Source organism: Oncorhynchus masou, chromosome 31 (assembly GCF_036934945.1).
Source record: "Oncorhynchus masou masou isolate Uvic2021 chromosome 31, UVic_Omas_1.1, whole genome shotgun sequence".
NCBI lineage: Eukaryota > Metazoa > Chordata > Actinopteri > Salmoniformes > Salmonidae > Oncorhynchus > Oncorhynchus masou.
Genome location: NC_088242.1, coordinates 66,850,306 through 66,876,129, shown reverse-complemented (window position 1 = coordinate 66,876,129; position 25,824 = coordinate 66,850,306). Strand labels below are relative to the sequence as shown.

The window sequence follows — 25,824 nt, the reverse complement described above, 5'->3', positions numbered from 1 at the left end:
TGAGACCGTCGTCAAGCTCTGCCGCAGTGGCTCTGCAGTCTCCAGTCCTGATGTCCTCAGCTGACACCGTATCAGGGGTCAATGTGACTCCTGCTCCTCCCCTGGGGGTCTTACAAGCCCTCACTGTTGAGGTAATCCTGTTACCTTTTCCTGGGCTGAGGGGGAAGCCGCCACCAGATCCACCATCACATCTTGTTGGCTCCCCTCTTACATAACTTATTCACAGCCTGCACTGGCCCCACAGTATCACTCGCCCTGGTCTGGTGATCTCAAGCACATTTGTGACGGTGCGGCCAGGTGCATTGAAGACAGGCCTTCTGTTGGACCAGTCGCCCGTCTGGTCTACATTTCAGCCTCTCTGGATGACCACAAGTATTCACGTCATTCCTCTGTCACTGTCTGCCTTTGTAGCCCTTTGCTGTTGATTACAAATCTGTCAACACATTTGGGGGCGGCTGTTAAAACAGCCAGCTTCAGTCAGCTGATTCTAGCCATCCCTTCTTATTAGTTCTAGTCGGGCAGTTTAGACTCCCATCCAGAGGACCCCCACTTTTGTTAGTGTCTTATTGGTCAAGGTCACACCATCTACGTATCACCACATCTCGTTCAGCCTATCAGTGGCCTTGATTACCGGGATTTCAGTTTCAGTTAGTCTATGACACTTCCAGTTTCCCTCCTGCTGACATTTTCCTCCTGTGGACTGAATCCCTGTATGTCTGATGTTTAATTCTGCGTGCATCTAAACGTAAGTGCCTTGAGATCTGTGTCATATTATGTCGAGCTACGTTTTGTGGTTTATTGTGTACAATTACCATGTGATGAGCTTGTTAGCTAGCTCGTGCATCCGCTAGCGTTAGCACTATTGTAAGCATTTTGCATTGGAATGCATGAGCATGTACCATGACTGTTAGCGATTAGCCGTTTATCAACATTGCTCATATTCTATATATACCGTACCAGTCAAAAGTTCTGACATAAATACTAATTTTTACTATTTTCTACATTGTAGAATAATAGTGAAGACATCAAAACTATAAAATAACACATGAAATCATGTATTAACCAAAAAAGTGTAAAACAAATCTAAATAGATTTTATATTCTTCAAAGCAGCCACACTTTGCCTTGATGACAGCTTTCAACACTCTAGGCCAACTAGTGGTTCACTACGCTTTAGTTGCCTTTTGGCAAACTCCAAGCGGGCTGTCATGTGACTTTTACGGAGGAGTGGCTTCTGTCTGGCCACTAAAATAAAGGCGTGATTGGTGGAGTGCTGCAGAGATGATTGTCATACTGGAAGGTTCTCCCATCTCTACAGAGGAACTCTGGAGCTCTGTCAGAGTAACCTTTGGGTTCTTGGCCAAATCCCTGACCAAGGCCCTTCTCCCCTGATTGCTCATTCTGGCTGGGCGGCCAGCTCTGGGAAGAGACTTGGTGGTTCCAAACTTCTTCCATTTAAGAATGATGGAGGCCAATGCTGCAGACATTTTTTGGTACCCTTCCCCAGGTCTGTGCCTCGACACAATCCTGTCTCTGAGCTCTACGGACAATTCCTTCGACCTCATGGTTTGGTTTTTGCTCTGACATGCACTGTCAACTGTGAGACCTTATATAGACAGATGTGTGCCTTTCCAAATCATGTCCAATCAATTGAATTTACCACAGGTGGACTCTAATCAAGTTGTAGAAACATCTCAAGGATGATAAATGGAAATAGGATGCACCTGAGCTCAATTTCGAGTCTCATAGAAAAGGGTCTGAATACTTATGTAAATAATGTATTTTTTTATTTTTAATAAATTTGCAAACTTTTCTAAAAATCTGTTAGCTTTGTCATTATGAGGTATTGTGTGTAGATTGATGATCACTTTAGAACAAGGCAGTAATGTAACAAAATGTGGTAAAAGGGAATGGGTCTGAATACTTTCCGAATGCACTGTATTTGAAGTAAAAATCTGTTGGAGTTTACATTATAGGGAATAGGCTGGCTTGCAGAGTCCTCCATATTACATCACATCCCGAAAATAAATATATAATAATATTCGGAATTCTGATCATTTTCGTGTAATAACTCAAATGATGAAAATCCATATGTTACATATGGATAAGTATATGCTACCTACCCTTTAAACATTGGCAATAGCAGTGGCTTTTGACACACCCACTCCTTTCCACACCCCATTACTTTACTTTTGACACACCCACTCCTTTCCTTTCGACACACCCACTCGCCCATAGATACACATGGCAAGGCATGGAATAACATGACCCCACCACGAGTAGGGTACAGCCGTAGGGTACTCCCTATACTCCCATGTTAAATTTCCTACTTTACTCATAACCCGACAATGGCTGTATTCTTTTTTTTATCATTCGATAAACATTTTGGATATGCTTGGTTGGTCGTTAACATACTTCCATGTCATTTAAATCAACAAACTATACTGAACAAAAATATAAACAGTTTTACTGAGTTACAGTTCATATAAGGAAATCAATCAATTTAAATAAATTCATTAGGCCCTAATCTACCCACTGGGGAGCCAGGCACAGCCAATCAGAATGAGTTTTTCCCCACAAAAGGGCTTTATTACAGACAGAAATACTCCTCAGTTTCATCAGCTGAGTGGCTGGTCTCAGATGATCCCGCCTGGAATACAGCCACCCGCAGGTGAAGAAGCCCGATGTGGAGGTCCTGAGTTGGTGTGGTTACGAGTGGTCTGCGGTTGTGAGGCCGGTTAGACATACTGCCAAATTCCCTAAAATTACGTTGGAGGCGGCTTATGGTAGAGAATTTAACATTACATTCTCTGGCAACAGCTCTGGTGGACATTCCTGCAGTCGGCATGCCAATTGCACTTTCCCTCAACTTGAGACATCTGTGGCGTTGTGTGACAACTTCACATTTTAGAGTGGCCTTTTATTGTTCACACCACAAGGTGCTCCTGTGTAATGATCATGCTTCTTGATATGCCACACCTGTCAGGTGGATGGATTATTTAGGCTAAGGAGATATGCTCACTAACAGGGATGTAAACAAATGTTTGCACAAAATTTGACAGAAATAAGCTTTTTGTGCATATATAACATTTCCGGGATCTTCTATTTCAGCTCATGACACATGAGACCAACACATTGCATTTCTTTTTTTTCATTCAACATCATACCTAAAATCACTTTGATTCTAAAGGTAAAAATGTTAGCATGAACAAAGACTATGTCATGGAATGTATGTCACGATTATCAGCCAAAGAGACAATTCTAATGGGCTTTCTTCAGCTAGCTAACATTAGCTATCTAACCCCACTTTTATAGCCAAGATTCCAAAAATATTTTGTTTTGTTTGAACAATAGTAGGAGAAAAGACCGCTAAATTATGTTTAAACTGCCCAAGGACCAGGTTAAACGAACCTCATGGTTTCAGGCTATACCCTGTGGTGATGATGATGATGATGGAAGGCTCCGGTTCATCTATAAGTCGTTGCTAGGTAAAGCATTTAAGTCATTTAAAAAAGCCCCGCCTTATCTCAGCTCACTGGTCACCATAGCAGCACCCACCCGCAGCACGCGCTCCAGCAGATACATTTCACTGGTCACCCCCAAAGCCAATTCCTCCTTTGGCCGCCTTTCCATCCAGTTCTCTGCTTCCAATGACTGGAACGGACTGCAGAAATCACTGAACCTGGAGACTCATATCTCCCTCACTAGCTTTAAGCACCAGCTGTCAGAGCAGCTCACAGATCACTGCACCTGTACATAGCCAATCTGTAAATAGCCCATCCAACTACCTCATCACCATATTGTTATTTATTTTGCTCCTTTGCACCCCAGTACCGCTACTTGCACACTCATCTTCTGCACATCTATCACCTCAGTGTTTCATTTGCCATACTGTAATAATTTTGCCACTATGGCCTATTTATTTCCTTACCTCCCTTATCTTACCTCATTTGCACATACTGTATATAGACCTTTTCTATTGTATTATTGACTGTATGTATGTTTATTCCATGTGTAACTCTGTTGTTGTTTGTGTCACACTGCTTTGCTTTATCTTGGCCAGGTCGCAGTTGTAAATGAGAACTTGTTCTCAACTAGCCTACCTGGTTAAATAAAGGTGAAATAAAATAAATACAATATACATTTGTGTGTTCGAAGCACTGAATTCAGAGTAAATTTCAAGCTAACACTTGTTTATATCTAACTCGATATGTAGGTGTAGATATCACCATAGGCTACTTTGGACAATTTGGTAGGGTTGTCTGCACCACTGGTGTCTAGCAAGTTGAAAGGACATATAGACATGCCAACAAGAATCAAGTTTTCTAAATGACTGTTCAAGGGTAGGCAAAGACTGGAAGTAATTACGTGACATATCTAAGACTTGTGAAATAGATCGAGACTAACTTATCTCGCTAGCCAGCCATCTAACATAAGTTAACCGGGGAAAAAGCTAGGGGTAAACAAACAGTGACATAACTATAATGTGACAGCTTTACTGTCAGTGTTAGCAGGTCGGGTAACACAGAGTGGCAGAATAAGTATCATGCAAATAATGTGTTGTGACAGCCAAGTATGTTAATAACGACAAGTGATGCTGCTGAAAACGTTTATTGAAACGACAAAAGTTTTGGTAGTTTGCTTCGGATGATGCCAAATTTAGGTTAATTACATTATGAATTACATGGGAGTAAAGGGAGTACCCTATCTCTGTTCCCTTCTTGGGGGCGTGACCATGTTAAGCCACGCCTCGCCTTGTGTATCTGTGCTCCGGTCGCCATATTGGGCTTCAGCTTCCCCCTTCTCAGTAGGAACTAGGAGTTTCCGATAACACGTGAACGCGGCATTAGCATAGCAACTGTGAGTCTAGGCATAAAAAACAACATAACAAACGTGTTACGCGCTAATTAACGGTTATCTGGGACTATTACACTTGTATTGCTTAACACAATTTGCCCCCCAGACGCAATATTGCCTGTTTGTAGACCTTTTATTTTTTTTATTCATTGCTCACTAACGTTAGCTGGCTTCGTTCTGATCCATAGTACTGTTAGAGGGCGTCCGCTACGCATCCCTCCATGAAGCGCTGCGATGCCCTCTGATTTTATATCCCTCCTCAGCGCTGATCTCGACCTTAATTCCCCCAAATCCCTTTACTCCAAAGGTAAGACTTCTATACATGTTATGACATGGCTGCCTTTGTATTGTATTGCCATTGTTTTGGACTAGGACTGATGCACGGATAGATCACGTTAGTTGGCTAGATAGCTAACGTTAGCTAGCAGCTAGTTTTGCTTATAGCTAGCTAGTTAACTAATGAGTGCATGATGGACCAACTAACAGCTAACGTTAGGGAGCAGTAGGAGGCGTGTTGTGTTATTGTTTTCCCCCGGTACACTCGTGGTTCGGTCCCCCATGACTATGCCATGTTTACAGTATTTAAACGTTAGGTACAGGTTGCATTGTCACAACCCCCTCGATTGCTTGCTGAATTTGTCACGATTGTTCGCAAACCTTAGCTAGCTATTTAGCTAGCAGTCTTTAGTTAAGCTGTTAGCTATCTAGTCAGCAGATCCGACCCGCTTGAATACAGCTGCACTAGCGTCGGACAGGCTTTCTGTGTAAATTACGGGTGTTTTCAGATATAGTCCTCCTTTTTTTAAATAACTGATCTCAGTCCTCTTTAAAGTGAACTCAAGTGTGAAAACAAAGCTAAATAAGTCTTTATATTCACACTGCTCTTGCCTTTGAGTTAGGACTTTCTGGACAGTTCAACATTTTTGTGGACAGTCCTCTTTGCATTGATGTTGCTATGTTTCGAAAGGAACCATGATCTTTTTCCAACATTCGCTCAATGCACTCTGGGTAAATGCAAAGTGCTGGACAAGCCATACCATCACAACCTGTTATTGGACAGCCAGGGATGTACCTTCATACAGTTTGGAAGATAATAGTTTACATTTAGTTTCAAAATAAGACATACTAATTAGAATCAAATAATAATATTTACATGTATAAATGATTGGTAACCGGATAAATGGCAGAAGAATAATAGCAGAAATAATAATGCTGTAATTGAACTTTTTCGTTTGTTGGACTAATGTGAGGGCCTATGGCAGGGGAAATGGTTCTGCAGTAGCCTATAGTATTTGGTGTGGAAATAATGACAAGTGAACCTGGACAGTTTTGTGTTCACGTTGCACTAAAAAGGGAACCAATGTAGCTGAAAAGGACCAAGTGTGAAAACACCAAGACACCACAGAGCCAGTGTGAGATATGTCTTGCAAAAAGTTGAGGAATGCGGTGTAAGCTGAATTGTCCCATTATCCCAACTGTTACACCAAGACTGAACGTCTGCTAGTTTAATTAAACTGCCGTTTTCGTCCTTGTGCTAGATGGCAGAAGCCATAACAGCCATTTTGAATGGCACATGGCGTTGAACAACAAAGGAGCTGATTTGGCTGACTCTGCCATTCCAAAATCTCTGCTGTGGCTGCTGCTACACGGACATGCCTGGTGCCCAGATTGATGGCGTTTGTTGCACAGCGAGAGTGGAGACGAATAGATTCGGTCCAGTCAGTTCAGTCAGTCGTCCTCATGAGTCCTTCCCAGCTAGCTAGTTTAGGCTTGTGTCTAGAAACTTCAAGAATTTGAAACTTGTCTGCCAAAATTGGGACTTGGGAGTGGTCAGAATCATTTTTATCAGCAATGTTAGACATTAATGCTATAGTTATACATTTTCGGTGACAATCACTATAATACATATGCTTTACCTGTCACCCTGGCCTGATATTGGCTACAATATCTAGCTCCATCCCTCTCTTTACAGCAACAAGCGGGAGCGAAGGACACTGCCCCATGTTGTCGGCTTGCAGCGCAAACTCTCCCCATTGAGCAGTGTAGACTGTATCACGGTGACCTCTAGATGACTACTACCAATATTACAGGTTATTTCTCATGTAGTCTACTATCCTATTTGAAATCAAATCAAGTGGGATGGAACATTGGAGATGGTGACCAAATCCACATGGTGACTTTAGTTATTTCTTCCTCGCCCATCAAAATAAACATCACTTTCTTTTACAAGTTTTAACTAGCGCCATGCTGCTGCTGTTGTCAGCTAATCAACATACATTAGCTTGGGAAGAGCTTATCAGGACGGTTGACTGATCTGAATCTATTTGTCTCCAAACTCTACTCTCAGCTGCGCAACATACACCATTAATTTTGGGAACCGGGCGCGTCCATATAGCCTCTCCTGCCTAGTATGAGGACAAGAAGGACAGTATGTAACAGTTCGGATAATGCTGCAGCACAATGCATTTTTCATCCCTGGATTGAGGTACATTTTCAGAGACATCTCACGTCAGCTCTATGGTGTCTTAATCTACCCAGGAAGTCTGTCCGACCCTAGTGCAGCTGTAAGCAAGAGGGTTGGATCTGCTGGCTAGCTGCTATCCTTAGCCACCCCCATTGCCTTAGGCAAACCAAATACTGAGAATCAAACTAGAACTTTGGCAAGCATTTGGGTACATAGCAGGTTACAAGCAGGTTCTGATTGTTTCAGATGAGTGAAAGTGGCCTTATCGGATTCAGAAAACTTGAATGTCCTCAGAGATGCAGTTAATCTTGCAGCAGTCATAAAATGTATCATATTTATGAAAATAATCATCTTTGTGTGCTTGCACGTCTGTGGATGGGTGTGTTTTTGCCAAGTTCACCTTAATTCATTGGCAGGCCTTGTCCAAAGTGAAGTAGAGTGAAGTGGGTGGAATGTTTAAATCATGATCTACCCAGAATGAGTTATATGATACAGTAGCTATATTATCTAGCTACTTGGCCAGTTGATGTGGTGTCTGGTTGGTGCTGACTGAGTCATGGCTGCTCTTGTGATAACACTGCTATGAACAGGCTCCATTGTCCTCTCTGCTCAGTCCACTACTCTTTCAGTCCTGCTGTGTCTGGAAGTGATCAAAGCTTGGGGGGTTTTAGTTTAAAGACCTTCAGGTGGCAGATATGGCTGCCATGTAAAACTTTTCAGTAAAAATGTACACTGCGCTGTCTTGGTGCATGAGGTTTGCTAGTGGTTTTGGACCTCTCTTATTCGTCGTTGGCTAGTCATCTAGGCCTAGCTGTGCTTGCAGCGACGCACTACTGCTGTTTTCTCTCCACATGTAGGCTGACGGGCTTAATTCAAAATGTTTCTTTTTGTTTTCTCTGAACTTGGTCTCTCACCAGAGTTCACAGATGCTCTGTGCATGGACTACCTGTCTCCTGACACTGGTTCAGACATCTGCCTGGACCCTGTGTGTGTTACACTAATGAGCCAGTGTATTAGTGGCCATGCCATGCTAACAGCGGCTGGCCATATGGTGCTGCTGTCTGAAGTGATGAGGTGTGTGTGTAGCCTATTTATATGACAGTAATTGGCTGAGGCCGATAGCAGTGTTGCTGCTTCATAAACACTTCTAATGAACACATCTCAAGTGGTTTACTGTTTGTAGACTGGCTACATCTTATATCATCATCACGAATTGATCAAGGCTATGCCATCCACGACATAGGCAGCCTTTTGTATTTCAATGTCTGGCTTTGATTTTGCCATGTAAGTATATACTGCGGAGTGGATAGGATCTTTGTCTTTACTCTGCGCTAATCTCATAGAGCCAGACGTGTGTCTAAATATTGCATAGTCTGTAGCTGTGAAGTCTAGCATGCAAGATTGCCTATGAGTTTAAGATGCATGTTAGATGCCGGGGCATTGCAAGAGACTGTGGTGGATTCTTGGCGTCTGCTTGTGGGCCAACATATTTCTGTGTCATCAAAGCAAAGGGCCAGCTGCAAACAATAAAGTCTGACCGTTGGCTTGGCACAGCTTCAAAGCTAATGTAATGTGAGCAGCGTGTAGCCAACTACATAACATACAGTAAGTATGTGGTGAGGTAATCGGATTGTAACAGGGGATGTATGCAGGACTTGGCTGACTTGTTGGCCGAGGCTAATCAGAGAACTGTTATAACGTACTGTTTCACATAGAGGAGGCTCCCCTAAATACATTGAGGTCCAAAAGTATTTGGACAGTTTGTTGTTTTTGGCTCTGTACTCCAGCAGTTTAATTTGAAATGATACAATGACTATGAGGTTAAGTGCAGACTGTCAGCTTTAATTTGAGGGAATTTTCATTATGGGGTGAAGCGTTTAGAAATGACAGCACTTTATGTATCTAGTCTCCAAGGCGTCATAAGTATTTGGAGAAATTCACATATAGTGTATTAAGTTTGGTCAAAAGTTTAGTATTTGGTCCCATATTCCTAGCACACAAGGACTACGTCAAGCGTGTGACTCTGCAAACTTGTTGGATTCATATGCAGTTTGTTTTGGTTGTGTGTCGGATTATGTTGTGCCCAAAACACATGAATGGTAAAAATGTATTGACATTTTGGAGTCACTTTTATTGTAATAGAATATGTTTCTGAACGTTAATCTAGATGCTGCCATGATTACGGATAATCATGAATGATGAGTGAGAGTTAAAAGCACAAATACATTTACACTCAGTTTTTCACAATTCCTGACATTTAATCCTAGTAAAAATTCTCTGTCTTAGGTTAGTTAGGATCACCACTTTATTTTAAGAATGTGAAATGTCAGAATGATAGTAGAGAGAATGATTTATTTCAGCTTTTATTTCTTTCATCACATTCCCAGCGGGTCAGACGTTTACATACACTCAATTAGTATTTGTTAGCATTGCCTTTAAACTGTTTAACTTGGGTCAAACGTTTCAGGTAGCCTTCCACAAACTTAACACAATAAGTTGGGTGAATTCTGTCCCATTCCTCCTGACAGAGCTGTAACTGAGTCAGGTCTGTAGGCCTCCTTACTCACATAAACCTTTTCAGTTCTGCCAACACATTTGCTATGGGATTGAGGTCAGGGCTTTATGATGGCCACTCCAATACCTTGACTTTGTTGTCCTTAAACCACAACTTTGGAAGTATGCTTGGGGTCATTGTCCATTTGGAAGACCCATTTGCGACCAAGCTTTAACTTCCTGACTGATGTTCCTTATCCACATAATTTTCCTGCCTCAGGATGCCATCTATTTTGTGACGTGCACCAGTCCCTCCTGCAGCAAAGCACCCCCACAACATGATGCTGTCACCCCCGTCCTTCACGGTTGGGAAGGTGTTCTTCGGCTTGCAAGCCTCCCCCTTTTCCTCCAAACATAACGATGGTCATTATGGCCAAACAATTCTATTTTTGTTTCATCAGACCAGAGGACATTTCTCCAAATAGTACCATCTTTGTCCCCGTGTGCAGTTGCAAACACGTCTCCTTCCTGAGCGGTATGACGGTTGCATGGTCCCATGGTGTTTATACATCTGTACTATTGTTTGTACAGATGAACGTGGTAACTTCAGGCATTTGGAAATTGCTCCCAAGGATGGACCAGGCTTGTGGAGGTCTACAATTATTTTCTGAGGTCTTGGCTGATTTCTTTTGATTTTCCCATGATGTCAAGCAAAGAGGCACTGAGTTTGAAGGTAGGCCTTGAAATACATCCAGAGGTACACCTCCAATTAACCCAAATTATGTCAATTAGCCTAGTAGAAGCTTCTAAAGCCATGACATAATTTTCTGGAATTTTCCAAGCTGTTTAAATGCAAAGTCAACGTAGTGTATTTAAACTTCTGACCCACTGGAATTGTGATACAGTGAATTATAAGTGAAATAATCCATCTGTAAACAATTGTTGGAAAAATTACTTGTGTCATGCACAAAGTAGATGTCCTAACCGACTTACCAAAACTATACTTTGTTAACAAGAAATTAGTGGAGTGGTTGAAAAACGAGTTATAATGACTCCAACCTAAGTGTATGTAAACTTCCGACTTCAACTGTAAATATCATACCCCCAAGACCTGCTAACCTCTCCTGTTATTGATAATGGTGCAAGGTTTGCATGTCTTCTCACTCATTATTCACGATTCAATTATCATTATCTGTAGTCATGGTAGCATGCACATTAATGTAGAAGTGTTCAAAAACCTATTCATATTTACAATAAAGGTGACCCCAAAATGTCACAATACATTATTTACCATTAATTTCTATTGGGCACAAGATAATTCGAAACACAACCAAAACAAACTGCAGATGCATCCAATAGGTTTGTAGTCACAAGCTTGATGTAGTCATTGCGTTCTAGGAATATGGGACCAAATGCTATTCTTTTGATATTTTAATACACTAACTAAATCTGTCCAAATACTTAAGACACTTGCAAATGGGTGGACTAGATAATAAAGTGATGTCATTTCTAAATGGTAAAACAAAATATGTATGACATTCTGTTTTTCATATGAAAAATTTGACCTGGAATCCAAAATGCTGGAGTAGAGCCAAATGAAACATTTTAGCTTCACTGTCCAAATAAATAGGTAGTGTATTAATAGGCTTAGCTGATCTCTCTTTCAAAATCTTCACCAATCACATGTTTTTCCTGTTGGTGTCTTATGCAAACAGTGGGGCCTTTGCAAATGTCTAATTTCCATATAAAATTAGCAGACCCCACCTACTATGGAAAAGGAGAGCGGTGAGTGTGGAAGTGTAGGCGAGAGACTGAGTGCCAGTGGAGCAGCTCCTGCACTGGGCCCTGACAAGGCTGAGGTCATGCTAGATCGTCATCCCTCCATCAGCATTCACAAGGGCCCAGTCTCTCACTCTAACTCAGTGGAACAGAACACAATAGACACATACCAACAGAGACCATGACCACAGAGGGTGGTGGTGTTACAAAAAAGTCCCACTTAACCGGCAGCAGGCAGGCTAGTCCTAATGTAGGCCGTTGTACGCCTCATGGGCGGAGTCTAGACATTTTAAAAATGAATTGGATGAAGCAGAACATGAGTGCTGTACTGTACCATATGCTGGCTGGAAGTCCTTGTCCCACCCCCCCCCTCCCGCAGTGGTTGGAGTGCAGCTCTTTTGTGTGTGTGTGTGTGTGTGTGTGTGTGTGTGTGTGTGTGTGTGTGTGTGTGTGTCTAGCAGCAGGGCTGACATCCCAGAGCCAGAGATTGTGTCCGTCTCACTATGCTGCTGGCGTTGACTGTATCACAGGCAGATTAGATGACCGCTTGATAGGCTGCATATGGTGGATGGATAAACTGCACATTCACGACAGATTTATCTATATCAGGGTGTCTATGGGTTGTGTTTCTTAGCAACCAGGTGACCTCCCACTATTAAAACAGTATCTAGTTGGTTGTTGGTGGTTTCTGGTGCACTAACAAACACCGTGATTTCTCTCCTCCTCACCAGAGTCTGTGTATGACCTCCTCCCTAAGGAGCTCCAGCTGCAGTCGTCCTCCTCGCAGACAGACACACCCACCATGAGCCAGAAGAGTGGGGGAGAGGCCGGACCGCCCCCTTCTGCAGCCATGGCCTCAGGTTAGCTCTTCACTCTGTCTGTATCCTCACCTAGATCATTAAGGGGCAGAACATAAGACTGATCTTAGTTCAGTGTCTAGTGGACAACTTCATGCTAGTCTACTTCCACCGTTCCTGCTGAGTGCCTGTGGGGCAGTTGGTGCTAGTGGTGGTGTATTCTGGGAAATTGAGTCTTCAATTGTGGGCCATGGTTACTGTAGACAGGACGGGTGAGAGAGATTGGGAATAAATATTGTTTTGTTTGAATGAACGAACATGGCCCTGGTTTATATATATATATATATATATACTTGCATTAGCCTATAGCCAAAGTCATATTAGGCTAGTATTGCTTGCAATATGTCTCGTGTGTCTAATCAAAATTGGATTAAAAGTGGTTTTGTTTCTTCCCATTGTCCTACGTTTTCAACTCTCTTAGATGGAGCGATGTAAATTAGCCCCGCCACTAGAGACAACCTTTACTGTCAGTTTCTATTGTTTTAATTGTATTCTTAGACGATGAGAAGAGGTGAAAAGAGCTAGGCTATAATTAGCAAAGCAATTATTGTGTCCTTTTAGCACTTCTGAATTAGCACGCCTGTCTGAATCAACTGTCTGTGATAGACTTTCAGTGAAGATGAGATTACACACACACACACCATGTGGACCAGCATAAATAAAATATCTCTAGAGATGTCATTTATATTAGATCAGAAAAACAATATGTAGTGTTCCATCAGCATGTGATTTGAAGGAAGTTGCTAACTAGCGTTAGCGCAATGACTGGCAGTCCATGGGTATTAGGAAGCATGCTAGCAGATACCATAGACTTCCAGTCATTGTTCTAACAGTAGTTAGCCAGCATTGGCTTGCAAAACTACCTCTAACGTCCTTCAAACTGGACGCAGAGACATAAAAATGGTATCCATGAGTTCATCTGACTCTGAGGAAGTAGATCATGTATTCATACCATTTAGCAGAGGAAGCTGACTGACTGAACACAGTAGTCATGTGGCTGCTGTCATTGTGCACAGTAACTCAGGATTAGGTTGAAGTTGACCCTATAACCACTGGTAGAGGCTCAGATAATTCTCAACCCCTTTAATGGTTACTGTTAGGATTGGGGTGTAGGGTAGACTGGTCTCAGATCTATATGTGTTTTAGCCAGCTCCTCTGACTCTTGTCATGCCATACATGTACCAGGCTAGGGTAATCTGATTCTAGATATGTGGTTAGGGGCCGCTTCTACCACAAGCTCATTTTCAGAGTTGGAGAGCTGGCTTCATGCTAGCCCAAGCAAGCACTACATGCATTATCGTTTTATCCAAAGACACTTAAAATAAAAAGGATCAGCTATCCTCACACAGTATTTAATTGACCCAATTTGCTGATTGCCAGGAAATTGAGTCATGACTGATTAGCTCTCTTGTTGCTCATTGGCTGTCTCATTTGTATTGCAGGAAGTTCCCTCCCTCTGAGGCAGGGGGCATCTGCATATAAAATGGCCTGCAGGTCACTGCTCCATAGGTCAGAGCCTTGTTTATTCTGTTGCCATGGCTACGCTCAGTCCCAACCCAATCCTCCAATTGGCATGCTCCGACTGCTGTATAGGCCCACTGCTGTATGCACCAGCTGCTGTATAGCTCTACTAGTGTATGCACAAACTGCTCTAGCCCCCCTCTACATTTAATTTGGCACTGTATCATTAACCTGCAAATTTGTTAAGAGGAAAGTCTGACTGACCAGATGTTTTATTTTTGGAGGCAATGTATTTAACAATTTTAAAAGCTTGCGTTTGTTTTTTGTAAACAAAGCATGTCAGTTTTGTCACTGATTTTATTATTTTTTATTGAGCAAGTTTTGATTACAGAACATTCGATTGGGGCCTATTTGTACCATTCTCAACTTTAACTTCAGAAAATTTGCCTGACACCAGAGAACTCTGGCTTGCACAGTGAGGGCATTTAGCCACACAAACAACGTCAAATGAATTTAGAGTTGGGAAGAGGGAAAACTCTGGACAAATCATGCACAAATTCAGCTGCGTGAATAGCCTGCTCTGTATTGACATCCATACTAACAATGTGATCGGTCCACACGCCATCCAGCCACCTCACCCAGCCCTTCTCCATCCTCTTTGGCCACGGGAGGCCCCAGCTCGGCCCCCTCTACCTCAGCCATGGACCAGTCCCAGCCTCCTCTCCTCCTCCACCATCCCAGTGGGGCCCCCAGAGAGGGGTCCGGAGCCCCAGAAGGATCCGAGAGGGAAGGGGTGGAGGGAGCTCTGTCTGCCTCTGAAGGTGGAGGTGGCAATGGGACCAGCTCTGGAACAGGAGGAGGAGACCCAGGAGCAGGGGGGGTGGGATCCCAGCAGCAGCCCCAGAACACCCCCTCTAAGCGGAGGCCAGTGTTGAGCATCTCCCCCCCTCCGGAAGACCTGTTTGATGACAGCAGTATGTCCTGCCAGGAGGATCCAGCCCCGGCCGGGCCAGCAGGTCCAGACTCAGAACACAGCAGCAGCATCTGGGCTGACGACTCGGCCTCCAACTTCAGCCTGATCAGCTCCAGCTCCTACAACGACAACACAGAGGTTCCCCGCAAGTCCCGTAAACGCACCCCCCGCCAGCGGCCCGGGGCCAAGCCTGCACCCCCAGAGGACAGCATGGACGTGTTTGATGCAGACAGCGCCACGGCCCCACACTTTGTTCTGTCTCAGCTGGGCCCAGACAAGGCCAGCCCCAAGCCCAGGTTGGTTGAATAGAATGCTAGTCTCCTTTTTAGGTGCCTTTGAGGATTTAAGTTGCCATACCATTGACTCTGTTGCACACACAGCAAAGCAGCGGCATCACCTGGAGGCCTAATAAAGAGGTCCTCTGAGTAAAGTATGTTGTGTGCTCTTCAGTTCTCTGGAGGCTGGGTGGCTGCTGAAGGGAGGCCTGCTGTCAGGTCAGTGTCCCCAGAAGAGTGAGGGCAAGGAGCTGAAGATCCTGGTGCAGCCAGAGACCCAGCACCGGGCACGCTACCTGACCGAGGGCAGCCGCGGCTCTGTCAAAGACAGCACCCAACAGGGCTTCCCCACGGTCAAGGTGAGAGACACTTAATAAAATATATATATATAAATATACCATTGGTTAGCCGTAGACAATTGTGCTATGTTGGGTTGAGCTGTGTTGCCCTCTACTCACCATCTTCTCCCCTTTCTCTCTCCAGTTAGAGGGCGTCAGTGAGCCGGTGGTGCTGCAGGTGTTTGTGGCCAGTGACACAGGCAGAGTGAAGCCTCATGGGTTCTACCAGGCCTGCAGGGTGACAGGACGCAACACCACGGCCTGCAAGGAGGTGGACATCGAGGGAACCACCGTCATAGAGGTCCCTCTGGAGCCCAGCAGCGCCATGTCACTTGCGTAAGGGACTCATCCATTGAGTTAATGAACATTGAAATATCAGTGGGATGTTGTTTGTTTCATCATCTGAATGTTCTGTAATGTTGAATCTTGACAGGGTTGACTGTGTGGGGATCCTGAAGCTGCGTAACGCGGACGTAGAGGCTCGTATAGGAGTGGCCGGGTCCAAGAAGAAGAGCACCCGGGCCAGGCTGGCATTCAGGGTCAACATCCCCCAGCCTGATGGGTCTGTCTTAACCCTACAGACCACCTCGTCACCCATCCTCTGCAGTGAGTCAACCAACTATCGCCCTATTCATACAAACACAAATAACTGGTTACCCAGTCAAAAGTACATTTGAATGTGGATGTGTTTGTTTGATGTTCATTAAATTCCGTATATTCTTGTCGGGCTGGAACGAAAGATGGCCAACCACATAGTGTCAATGGTAGGGTTTTGTGAACAGCAATTCTTCACACTCTGCGGTGTGCGTGTGCTTCCCCAGCCCAGCCAGCAGGGGTGCCAGAGATCCTGAAGAAGAGTCTCCACAGCTGTTCAGTGAGAGGAGGAGAGGAGCTGTTCATCATAGGGAAGAACTTCCTCAAAGGAACCAAGGTCATCTTCCAGGAGAACACAGCAGGTACCAGCACTAACCTGCCTGTCTTCCTCCTCTCTTACCAGTCCTCTTCCTTTTGTTTGCATCCTTTTCTGCCTCTCTCGGTGGTGTCTGTGATGTCTCCTCATAGTGACCATGTTAAGACATTGATTCCTTTTCTTTCCAGATGATGAGTCGTGGCGGGCCGAGGCGGAGATTGACATGGAGCTGTTCCATCAGGTAACAGATTGATATTGATGCATGAGGAATGCATACGGGCCCGGGCGCTGACTGTTCTAATTCTGACAATGTTCTGTTTCCTCCAGAACCATGTGGTGGTGAAGGTTCCGCCATACCACAGCCTGTCTGTCTCCTCTCCTGTCTCTGTGGGCGTCTACATCACGACCAATGCCGGGAGGTCACATGACATCCAGCCCTTCATGTATATCCCAGACTCAGGTATGTGTGCTGATACTACCTTCTATCCAAATACTGAAGGAAAGTATTTGGATAGAAGGTAGTAAGCGATGGGATGAAGAAGGGAGGGATGGGTTTGAGTAATGGCGTGGTGTGTATATTTATATAGTACACTGTGTGTGTATTTCTGTTTTATCCCACAGCAGATAAGTCCCTGAACATGTCTGTGAAGACAGAGGGTTCTTCTCTGGCCAAGGCCTGCATCTTCCATGACCAGATCAATTATCTGGCCTCTGACCCTGCCCAGTCTGCTGGCGAACTGGTTAAACGACAAGAGGTCACCCCTATGGAGGTCTCCAGCAATACCCCATCCACAGCACTCTTCAAGGTAGGAGCAATATACAGGTCATATTTAACCAAGGGTCCTTGTATGTACATTTAGATCAGATGGTTTGGCTGGGACATCACCCATTAGTTGTACAATCAAAGAAGACATCTTGAGTCATGGCCAACTTGTAGGGAAGTGTGTAGATTCTATAAAATACCTCTATTCAAAATTATTTCATTACTCTCTTTTTGTCTCCTCCCTCAGCCACCCTCTGACACCCTTATCTTAGTCCAGCAGACCCTTGAGCTGAGCTCCAGCACCCCGCCTAGGAATGAGTCCTTCCCTGGCCCCATGCCCCTCCAGCCTGGAGACATGGACCTCCCCCATGCCCCTGTCTTTCCCTCCCTGGAGCCCTTCAGCACCATCCCGAAGCAGGACATCGCCCCCATCACCTCCTTCCCCGTCTCCAGTGACACTACCACCCTCCCCCCTGTCCCCCCAGAGGTACCCCAGCAGTTCCTCCGGGACCCCCAGGAGAGCCTGCCTCAGGAGGCCTCCAACTCCTGCAGCGGGATGATGGTAGTAGGAATGTCCCAGATGGCGCCCCCCTCCCAGGCCCCCCAAGTTCCCCTGTTTCCCCAGGATGGGGTGGCCCAGCTGGAGAGGGCAGTAAGGGAGCTCCAGGCAGGGGGCAGCAGCCTGGTACAGCAGGTCCTAGAGGCAGCAGTGGCTCAGCAGCAACTCAACTCAGTGTTGTACAGCCCCACGTCCTCCACTGACTCCCTGCAGCAAAACGTACAGGACACCATGAACAGCCTGAGACTGGGGTGCACTGAGGGCTCTCTGGCCACACAACAGCAGTTGCAACAACAGCAGATCCTTGGCAACATGCAACAGATGCAGCAGCAACAACAGATACAGCAGATACAGCAGCATCAAGTCCTTGGCAACATACAGCTACAACCACAATTATTAATACAGCCACAGGATCAACAACTGCAACAGCAACAACAGATACTGGGGAACCTACAACAGCAACAATTACAACATCAACAGTTTCAACAGCAGCAGCAGGTCCTAGGAAACATACAGCTACCGGATCAACAACTTCAGCAACAACAACAAGTACTGGGTAACCTACAACAACAAAACCAAGCAGTAGGCAGCATGCAACACTTACAGCAACAACCGCAGCAGCAGGTGTTGGAGAACTTTCAGCAGCAGCTCCAGGCTGAGCTCCTCCAGCCCCAGATCCACTCCTCATCTCATCCCCAGCAGCAGCCTGTGTCTCTCCTCCAGCAGGCTGGGGAGCTGCTCACCATCCAGACCTCCAGCTTCCCCACCAGCCGCCCTCCCACACCTCCCCCCCCCAGCAGCTCCTCCAGTCCCCCAGGCCTCTGTCGGAATCCCCCAGCCCGCAGCACCAGGTCCAGGCCGCCCTGCTCCAGAACACTCTCACTGTGCTGACCAGTAGTAGCCGAGATCATGAGCAGCAGGTCACAGGGTCCACGCTGTTCCTCTCTCCCAACACTCTCTCTAGCCAGGGTAGTCAGCAGCAGCTAGCATTCCTGTCCTCCATGGAGACTTCAGCCAGTGATCCCCAGACTGTGTCAGTGTTCCAGTCTCAGACCCAGCAGCAGCAGAGCACCCCCATGGACCAACAGCAGTCCCCCCAGCAGACACAACCACAGCAAACCCAGCAGCAGCTTCCCATGGCTCAGCAAGGCTCCTTGTTCCAAACTAACACTCTGTCCTCCAGCCAACACTGTCAGCCCCAGCCCACAGACCTGCTCCTCTGCACCGCCTCCCTCAACCCCCAGGCTCTGCCTCCAACCCTCCTCTTCAGTACCCAGTGCCTCTCTATGGGCAGCAGCACCCCTCACCCCCAGGACACCCCTGCTCCCCTCCTGTTCTCCCAGCCCACCATGGTCGGGATCAGGGTAGGGGTGGCCCAGTCTGACCCAGCAGAGCCCATGTCCTTCCAGGACCAGAGCTCCACAGTAGGGGGGACCACAGCCTCCATCAATCCCCCTCAGCAGGGTCTGTTCCAGGCCCAGCAGCCTATGCAGGTGAGCTCCAGCTCAGGCAGTGGCCCTGACAGCCAGCAGGTGGAGCTGTTCCTGCCACAGGGTTCTCTGTCTGGTCTGCAAAGCAGCATGGCTACGCAGGAACTAGAAAACCAGGCTGCAGCAGCTGCAACCATCTTTGTGATGCAGAGCGGACTGGGGGTGGTGGAGCTGCAGAGTACCGCCTCCCCCCCCGGTCAGAGACCCCCAGAGCAGCTGTTCCAGACGGGAGTAAGTAGGAATGTCGGCCAGCCAGGAGGACAACCCAACCTTTTTGTGTTCGGCCTCCAGAACGGTGAGACTGCTTTACCTGACAGGATCAGTACTCATCATGGACTGTAGTGGAGGAATATTTACATATATATATATATATATATATATATACTGTATAAATTGTTTTAAATGTTAAAATAATCTTTGACATCCTCCTCTTTCTCCTCAGATTCCTCCCAGCTGATGACGTCCACTGGTTCAACACTGTCAGCCCAGAGCCAACCCCAGAACGCCAACCCTGTGCAGGCAAGCCACATCCAGTCTCTACTGGACTCAGACATGGCCCAGACAGCCACACCCATGCAGACCAACCTACAGACCCCAATGCAGACAAACACACATACTGCAATGCAGACCAATATACAGACGGCCATAGAACCTAGCCTGCCGACCCTTATGCAGACCAGCTTACAGAACGCCATACAGACCACCTCCCAGAAGATGGAGGACCTGCTGGACAGTCTTCAGAAGCAGTGATCATTACTGGGACCACAGACACATTGCTGGGGGTTCTTGTGACGTCTGCCCACTCTTAGACTGGGACCGGTTGTGTCTTCTGCTTACAGTACAACCCCCCCACAGATGCAGAGAATGGGATAGAGGTGTCTCACTGCTACGAGCCCCCTAGGCTAAGAACATGTCATGATGTTTTTAAAGATTTTTATCAAATGTACTCTTGTGCCCTTGGCTCATATTTTGATGTGTTTGTACATGCATTCATACAGACGGACAGGCGCTGTGATGATGAGTTGGTTGAGTGACTGCGCCTTTTGCTCAGAGGAAAGTAACTCCGGTATCCATCAGTCTAACTTATACAGTGGTTCTTCTTCATGCTGTACTGTGTTATTGATGGCCTAAGAGTGGAGGGAGGGAGGGAGGGAGGAGAGAGGGATACAGAAAGTTGGACCTAGAGAGAAAGTCAGAAGAGATGGTGAGATTTTATTGAGGGAAAGGGGCAAAAGAAGGGCAGCCAGAGAAAGGTGTCTCGCCCTGTTCTTGTTTGTGATTGCAAGGCTTCAGTCCTATCACACAGCAGTCTGTGTGTATCAGGTCACACAGCAGTCTGTGTGTATCGGGTCACACAGCAGTCTGTGTGTACCCGGGTCACACAGCAGTCTGTGTGTACCCGGGTCACACAGCAGTCTGTGTGTACCCGGGTCACACAGCAGTCTGTGTGTACCCGGGTCACACAGCAGTCTGTGTAGCTCATGTGTTGCTTTGACATTTCAGTCTCCGTGTGGTCTCTTATTGTTACAAGTGGTTACAGATGCTTTCCATGTTTTTGAAGCATTTGCATATGTCGTGCGACTTTCGTTTGGGGGGGATTTTAGAGTTGGACTTGGAAGTCTTTCCAGTTCATTGTGAATAGAATGGTGGTTTTAAACATTAAGCACTTTATAAACTGTTTTGTGTGACCAGCAAATCCTTATATCCATCCATAGGCTTTCTATGGTTAGTCACATTGTACTGGTTGATGTCCATTTTTAAAATAATAATTTTTTTAAGTTGTCAAGGTATACATTTAAACACATTGACCATGCATTCATACATTTTTCATTCACTATATTTTTGGAGTTATATATGAGATTGTTTGTGTCAAGTGTTCATCTGAAGCCTATTTGTAGTGGTCCATTCAGTGTCTCTGTCAATACCGTCATTCCCATAGCGAGTATACATTGTTTGTTTTGGTGTGTCTCTGATTGTAACTAGCTACTATTCATAGGCTTTCATATCTCTGCCCACACACAATTTTCTTTTGGTCTGATACATTGTGTGTGTACATTTATGTGTGTTATTTTTATGGAGAATGTACAGCACACTGCTATCTGTAGCCTACTATTTACCTTGTATTTTACAATCTGTGTAAGTTAACCGCTGGTGTTTTACCTTGTCGTGTCTGTGTGTGTGTGTGTGTGGTTGTAGTTTTTGGTTGGTTTCTGGTTCATGTACGGACAGATGTTGAACCACTACTGTCAGCGTTCAGGGCAGAGCTGTGTGAAATGGACACAGTACCTGTCCCGTGCATTGTCACCAGGGACTCACTGCTACACAAAAACTCTGCTACAATAGCCACACTACCATACCACTTACTATAAAGCAATGTTTTGGGCATGTACTCTGTGGTATGCTAGTATGGACATTGGAATGTGGCCTAAAATCTGTTACTTAGGCTGCGTTTACACAGGCAGCCCAATTCTAATCTATTTTTTTCAGTAATTGGTCTTTTGAACAATCAGATCAGCTCTGAAAAAGATCTGATGTGAGTGGAAAAAATGTCAGAATTTGATGCCTGTGTAAACATGAGAATAGCCATCTCTATGGCAAGTTATCTATGGTGCTATGTGCAGCAGTGATGGACAGTTCTAATGTGATGTTTATACTTACATTTATACTCATGTCACATCAACAGTACTGATATTAATATTGTGGTAAAGTCTGAATTGTGTTTCTGGAGTAATTGCTGTGAGCAGGCAGTGTGAGGGGAGTGTCCTGTTTTCAAACTTGTCATATTTGTTCAATTTTTTAAATATCCTGATGTTTGTTTACTCATTTGTAAATGGTTTACTCATTTTAAATCATGCAGCTTTCGTGGATAATATTAACATTGTTTTTGTACAAATTACAAACTTTAAATAATACAAATATTGGATAGCACTGTACATGTGGTAAGGTACTCTCCTCCCAAAAGTTTTGCCTCTGTCATATCCATCCAAATGAATATGCATTTTAAACCATGTTGCTCTACTTTGCTTTAGATGCAAGCAGCCTAATTCTGAGATTTCCCCCCACTAATTGGTCTTTTGACCAATCATTCCAGATCTTTTCCAGAGCTAATCTGATTGGTCAAAAGACCAATTAATGTAAAAAACATCAAATGGGATGCCTGTCTCAGTGTAGCCATTGACACAAACGGATGAAATAAGAACCATTTGGTTGTTGCTCAGATTCCTACATGCTCATGTTTACATTCTGTCTGGAAAAAGTAGGATTACTCCATTTAAAAATGTAATTTAGAAGTTTTCTTACCTATGAGTCAGATTACAAAGTATTTTTATAACAGATGTTCAGTTTTATATACATGCAGTATATAATTTTTCAAACGTGGGACTGAAACCCAGTGTGCAGTTTGGGGGTGTGTATACTACTAGATCGCTTCATGTAGACCGCGGGCCAATAATCACGATTATACTCTCATTCTGTGCAAACCATATACATGGAATATATGCAAGGGACACCATTCCAAGCATAGACTTAGAATGAGTTGTAATTGTGTAGTTCCATATGAGATACAGCTTGTCAGATGGTGGCACATACTCCGAGACCACCCACAGAAACTGTCAACTATTTTGAACCTCCCATTTGGTTTCACCCATTCAAAATATCAATTAGGCCTGAACACAATAGATAATCACCTCCATTACTGATGTCCAAGCGTTCCATTCCATTTTTATTGGGGATTTTCAAGAGCACATGATGCCTCACTAAGCCATACAAACAGAAAAAGCCAACCTCTGAGTATTTCCTCTGTGTGATGAATGTAACTTTATACTATATATACTGTTTTTAGAGGAAATATGAGGTAGCCTAATCTTGAATGTTCAGTGCATTGTACATGTGTGGAAATACATTGTTTTGTGGTTCTGTCTGGTTTCATGTTCCAAGGTCAAGTGCTCTTATTTGGCTTGATCGATTGCTTAGTTTAACTGTTTGAATGACTACATATTCATTTGAAAATACTAGTTGAAAATGTTAACTTTAAGGTGGCAAAATATCACACATGCTCTCCACACACATTATTTGTCATTAACTCATTAATATCCATGTTGAAATATGAGATGGGGGTTATCAGTTGTGAATTTCTCAGTTGTGCCTTGACAAACCATCAGTGTAGTACATTTACCAGATCCCCTTTGTCATGACTGTTCATGTCCCTTGTCTAATGTCCCTCTACCCTAGATGATCCTTTGTCATGACTGTTCATGTCCCTTGTCTAATGTCCCTCTACCCTCTGATTCTTTGTCATGACTGTTCATGTCCCTTGTCTAATGTCCCTCTACCCTAGATGATCCTTTGTCATGACTGTTCATGTCCCTTGTCTAATGTCCCTCTACCCTCTGATCCTTTCTCATGACTGTTCATGTCCCTTGTCTAATGTCCCTCTACCCTCGATGATCCTTTGTCATGACTGTTCATGTCCCTTGTCTAATGTCCCTCTACCTTAGATGATCCTTTGTCATGACTGTTCATGTCCCTTGTCTAATGTCCCTCTACCCTAGATGATCCTTTGTCATGACTGTCCATGTCCCTTGTCTAATGTCCCTCTACCCTCGATGATCCTTTGTCATGACTGTTCATGTCCCTTGTCTAATGTACCTCTACCCTAGATGATCTGACTTCTCATACTCAGTCTAGCCAGTGTCCGTGTTCTGCTTTTACTTACATGACCACCTAAGGTGTTATTTCATCCATCCCTGGTTGCGGTTATGTTGCAAGTCTAAAGTGTGATCACGAACTCTACAGTGGTTCCCTAGTCCAGTCCTCCAGTACCCCCAACAGTCCACATGTCTATTGTAGCCCCAGACAAGCACACCTGAATCAACTTGTCAGCTTGATCATCAGGCCCTCAATGGAGTTGAATCTGGTGTTTTTGTCCGGGGCTACAACACAAATGTGTACCGTTTGGTAGTCAATGACGAGTTGGGAACCACTGCTCGAGGACTTTGTTCAGCCTAACCCGTCGACTGTATACTTGTGTGTGTCCCTACTTCATGCCTGTTGAGATTCATAATCGTGAGGTGAAAGGGAAAAGAGGTGGAGATTGTTCAGATCAGGTGTTGTGGAATTCTCTCGTAACTGTGTGTTTGTCAGCATAACTGTTGTTGCTGTGAAGAGCCTGACATGAGAAGGTGGTAATAAAGACTCCTATTGGAACAGTGTGAGCTGTGTTATCAGTCAGTTTGCTTACTCACATTTCACCCTGTGTCTCATGTTTCCTCTGTTCAACTGTTCTTTGTAGAGCTTTAAGGCTACGAGATTCAATGAGATCAAGCTTTAACCGGGGATAGCTGATTCCAGGGCGGGACTATGGCATTAGGTGCCCCGGGGGGGTTGATCTGAGACGAGGCTGAGTTCAGGGCCAGCGCCCTCATTACCTCTTAGTCGGTGACTGACAATCACCTGTATGTCCTAACACTAACACCCCCCACCAACATAACGTACATAGAATAACATTTAAAAGAATTGCATTATATTCCAGGGGCCAGATTCTTATTTAGTATGTATACAGTTTTACCAAAGGAACAAAAATGTGACATGCTGGGTGAATGACTGTTAGGTTTCCTATAAATCATTGATAATTCAGTGCCAGTCTCTCTTTAGCCGTGTTCACATTGGCAGTTTAAAGTGACTCAAATCTTTTTCCTGCAGTCTGAACAGCCAAAAAGCATTTCCATAGACAATAATAGAATACCACTGTATTATTTTCATAGCTGATATAGCAGCTGAATTCAACTATTCACATAACAAAAAAAGTCTATAAAGCGCTAAGCAGCTCAATATCTCCATCGTCCACAGCCTGATGTCCAGAATGAAGCTGAGCAGGTGGTGGAATTGTCACCCAATACCGCATCCATCTCCGAATAAAATGGGCATTGGGTTTCCAGTTCCCACGCCTGCTATTACAGTCCTTGGCCTTTCTGTACAATGTTTAAGTATTTTATTTTGCACTGGCATTGGATGTGGGATCAGGGGAACCAATTCTCTCTCATTTGGGACGAGATCGCTCATGAATAGCCTATCAAATTTCGATTGGACTATGGCATCTGACCGCAGTGCCAGTAGTAGGTGCTTGGTTTTTAATGTCGACCATGATCTTAATTCTGGAGGAATTGTAGAGGCATCGTTGCCCATAGCCCAATTACTACCATCCCTGTATGATTTATTTTTAGAGGGCGGGACAACCGTACCCTTGGCCAAATTTAGATGCTTGTGTTGTCAGGATTCGTTGATAGGCTACTTCAAATCCATCAACATGCGTCTTTGACAAGGGCAAAGTATAAATGGGATCCTTGGGACGGCCCAACTCTGACGTCACCCCATAAACTTTTACATTTAAAAAAGGTTAAGGTTTAGGGTAGGGCCCAAAGGGTTGCACTAACCCACGTGTCAATCTCATTCAACTGAGGTCCAAGTGTCTGCGGGTTCACTCCTTGCTTGTACTTGATTGATGAATTAAGGTCACTAATTAAGGTCACTAAGGAACTCCCCTCACCTGGTTGTCTAAGTCTTAATTGAAAGGAAAAAAAACAGAAAACATAAGACGACTAGGCCCTC

The 25,824-nt window shown here is 44.7% G+C and overlaps 1 protein-coding gene across 1 annotated transcript; it reads left to right on the top strand.

The window, feature by feature from the left end:
• The first annotated feature begins 4,796 nt into the window (after positions 1-4,796).
• On the top strand, positions 4,797-24,428 carry LOC135524308 (nuclear factor of activated T-cells 5-like). The gene is given in 13 exon segments (XM_064951734.1): positions 4,797-5,163; positions 12,324-12,452; positions 14,540-15,179; positions 15,334-15,517; positions 15,642-15,832; positions 15,930-16,102; positions 16,318-16,452; positions 16,595-16,647; positions 16,734-16,866; positions 17,028-17,212; positions 17,417-18,494; positions 18,497-19,513; positions 19,661-24,428. Coding segments are annotated over 13 exon segments (4,299 nt in total). The 5' UTR covers positions 4,797-5,090; the 3' UTR covers positions 19,969-24,428.
• Positions 24,429-25,824: the final 1,396 nt, after the last annotated feature.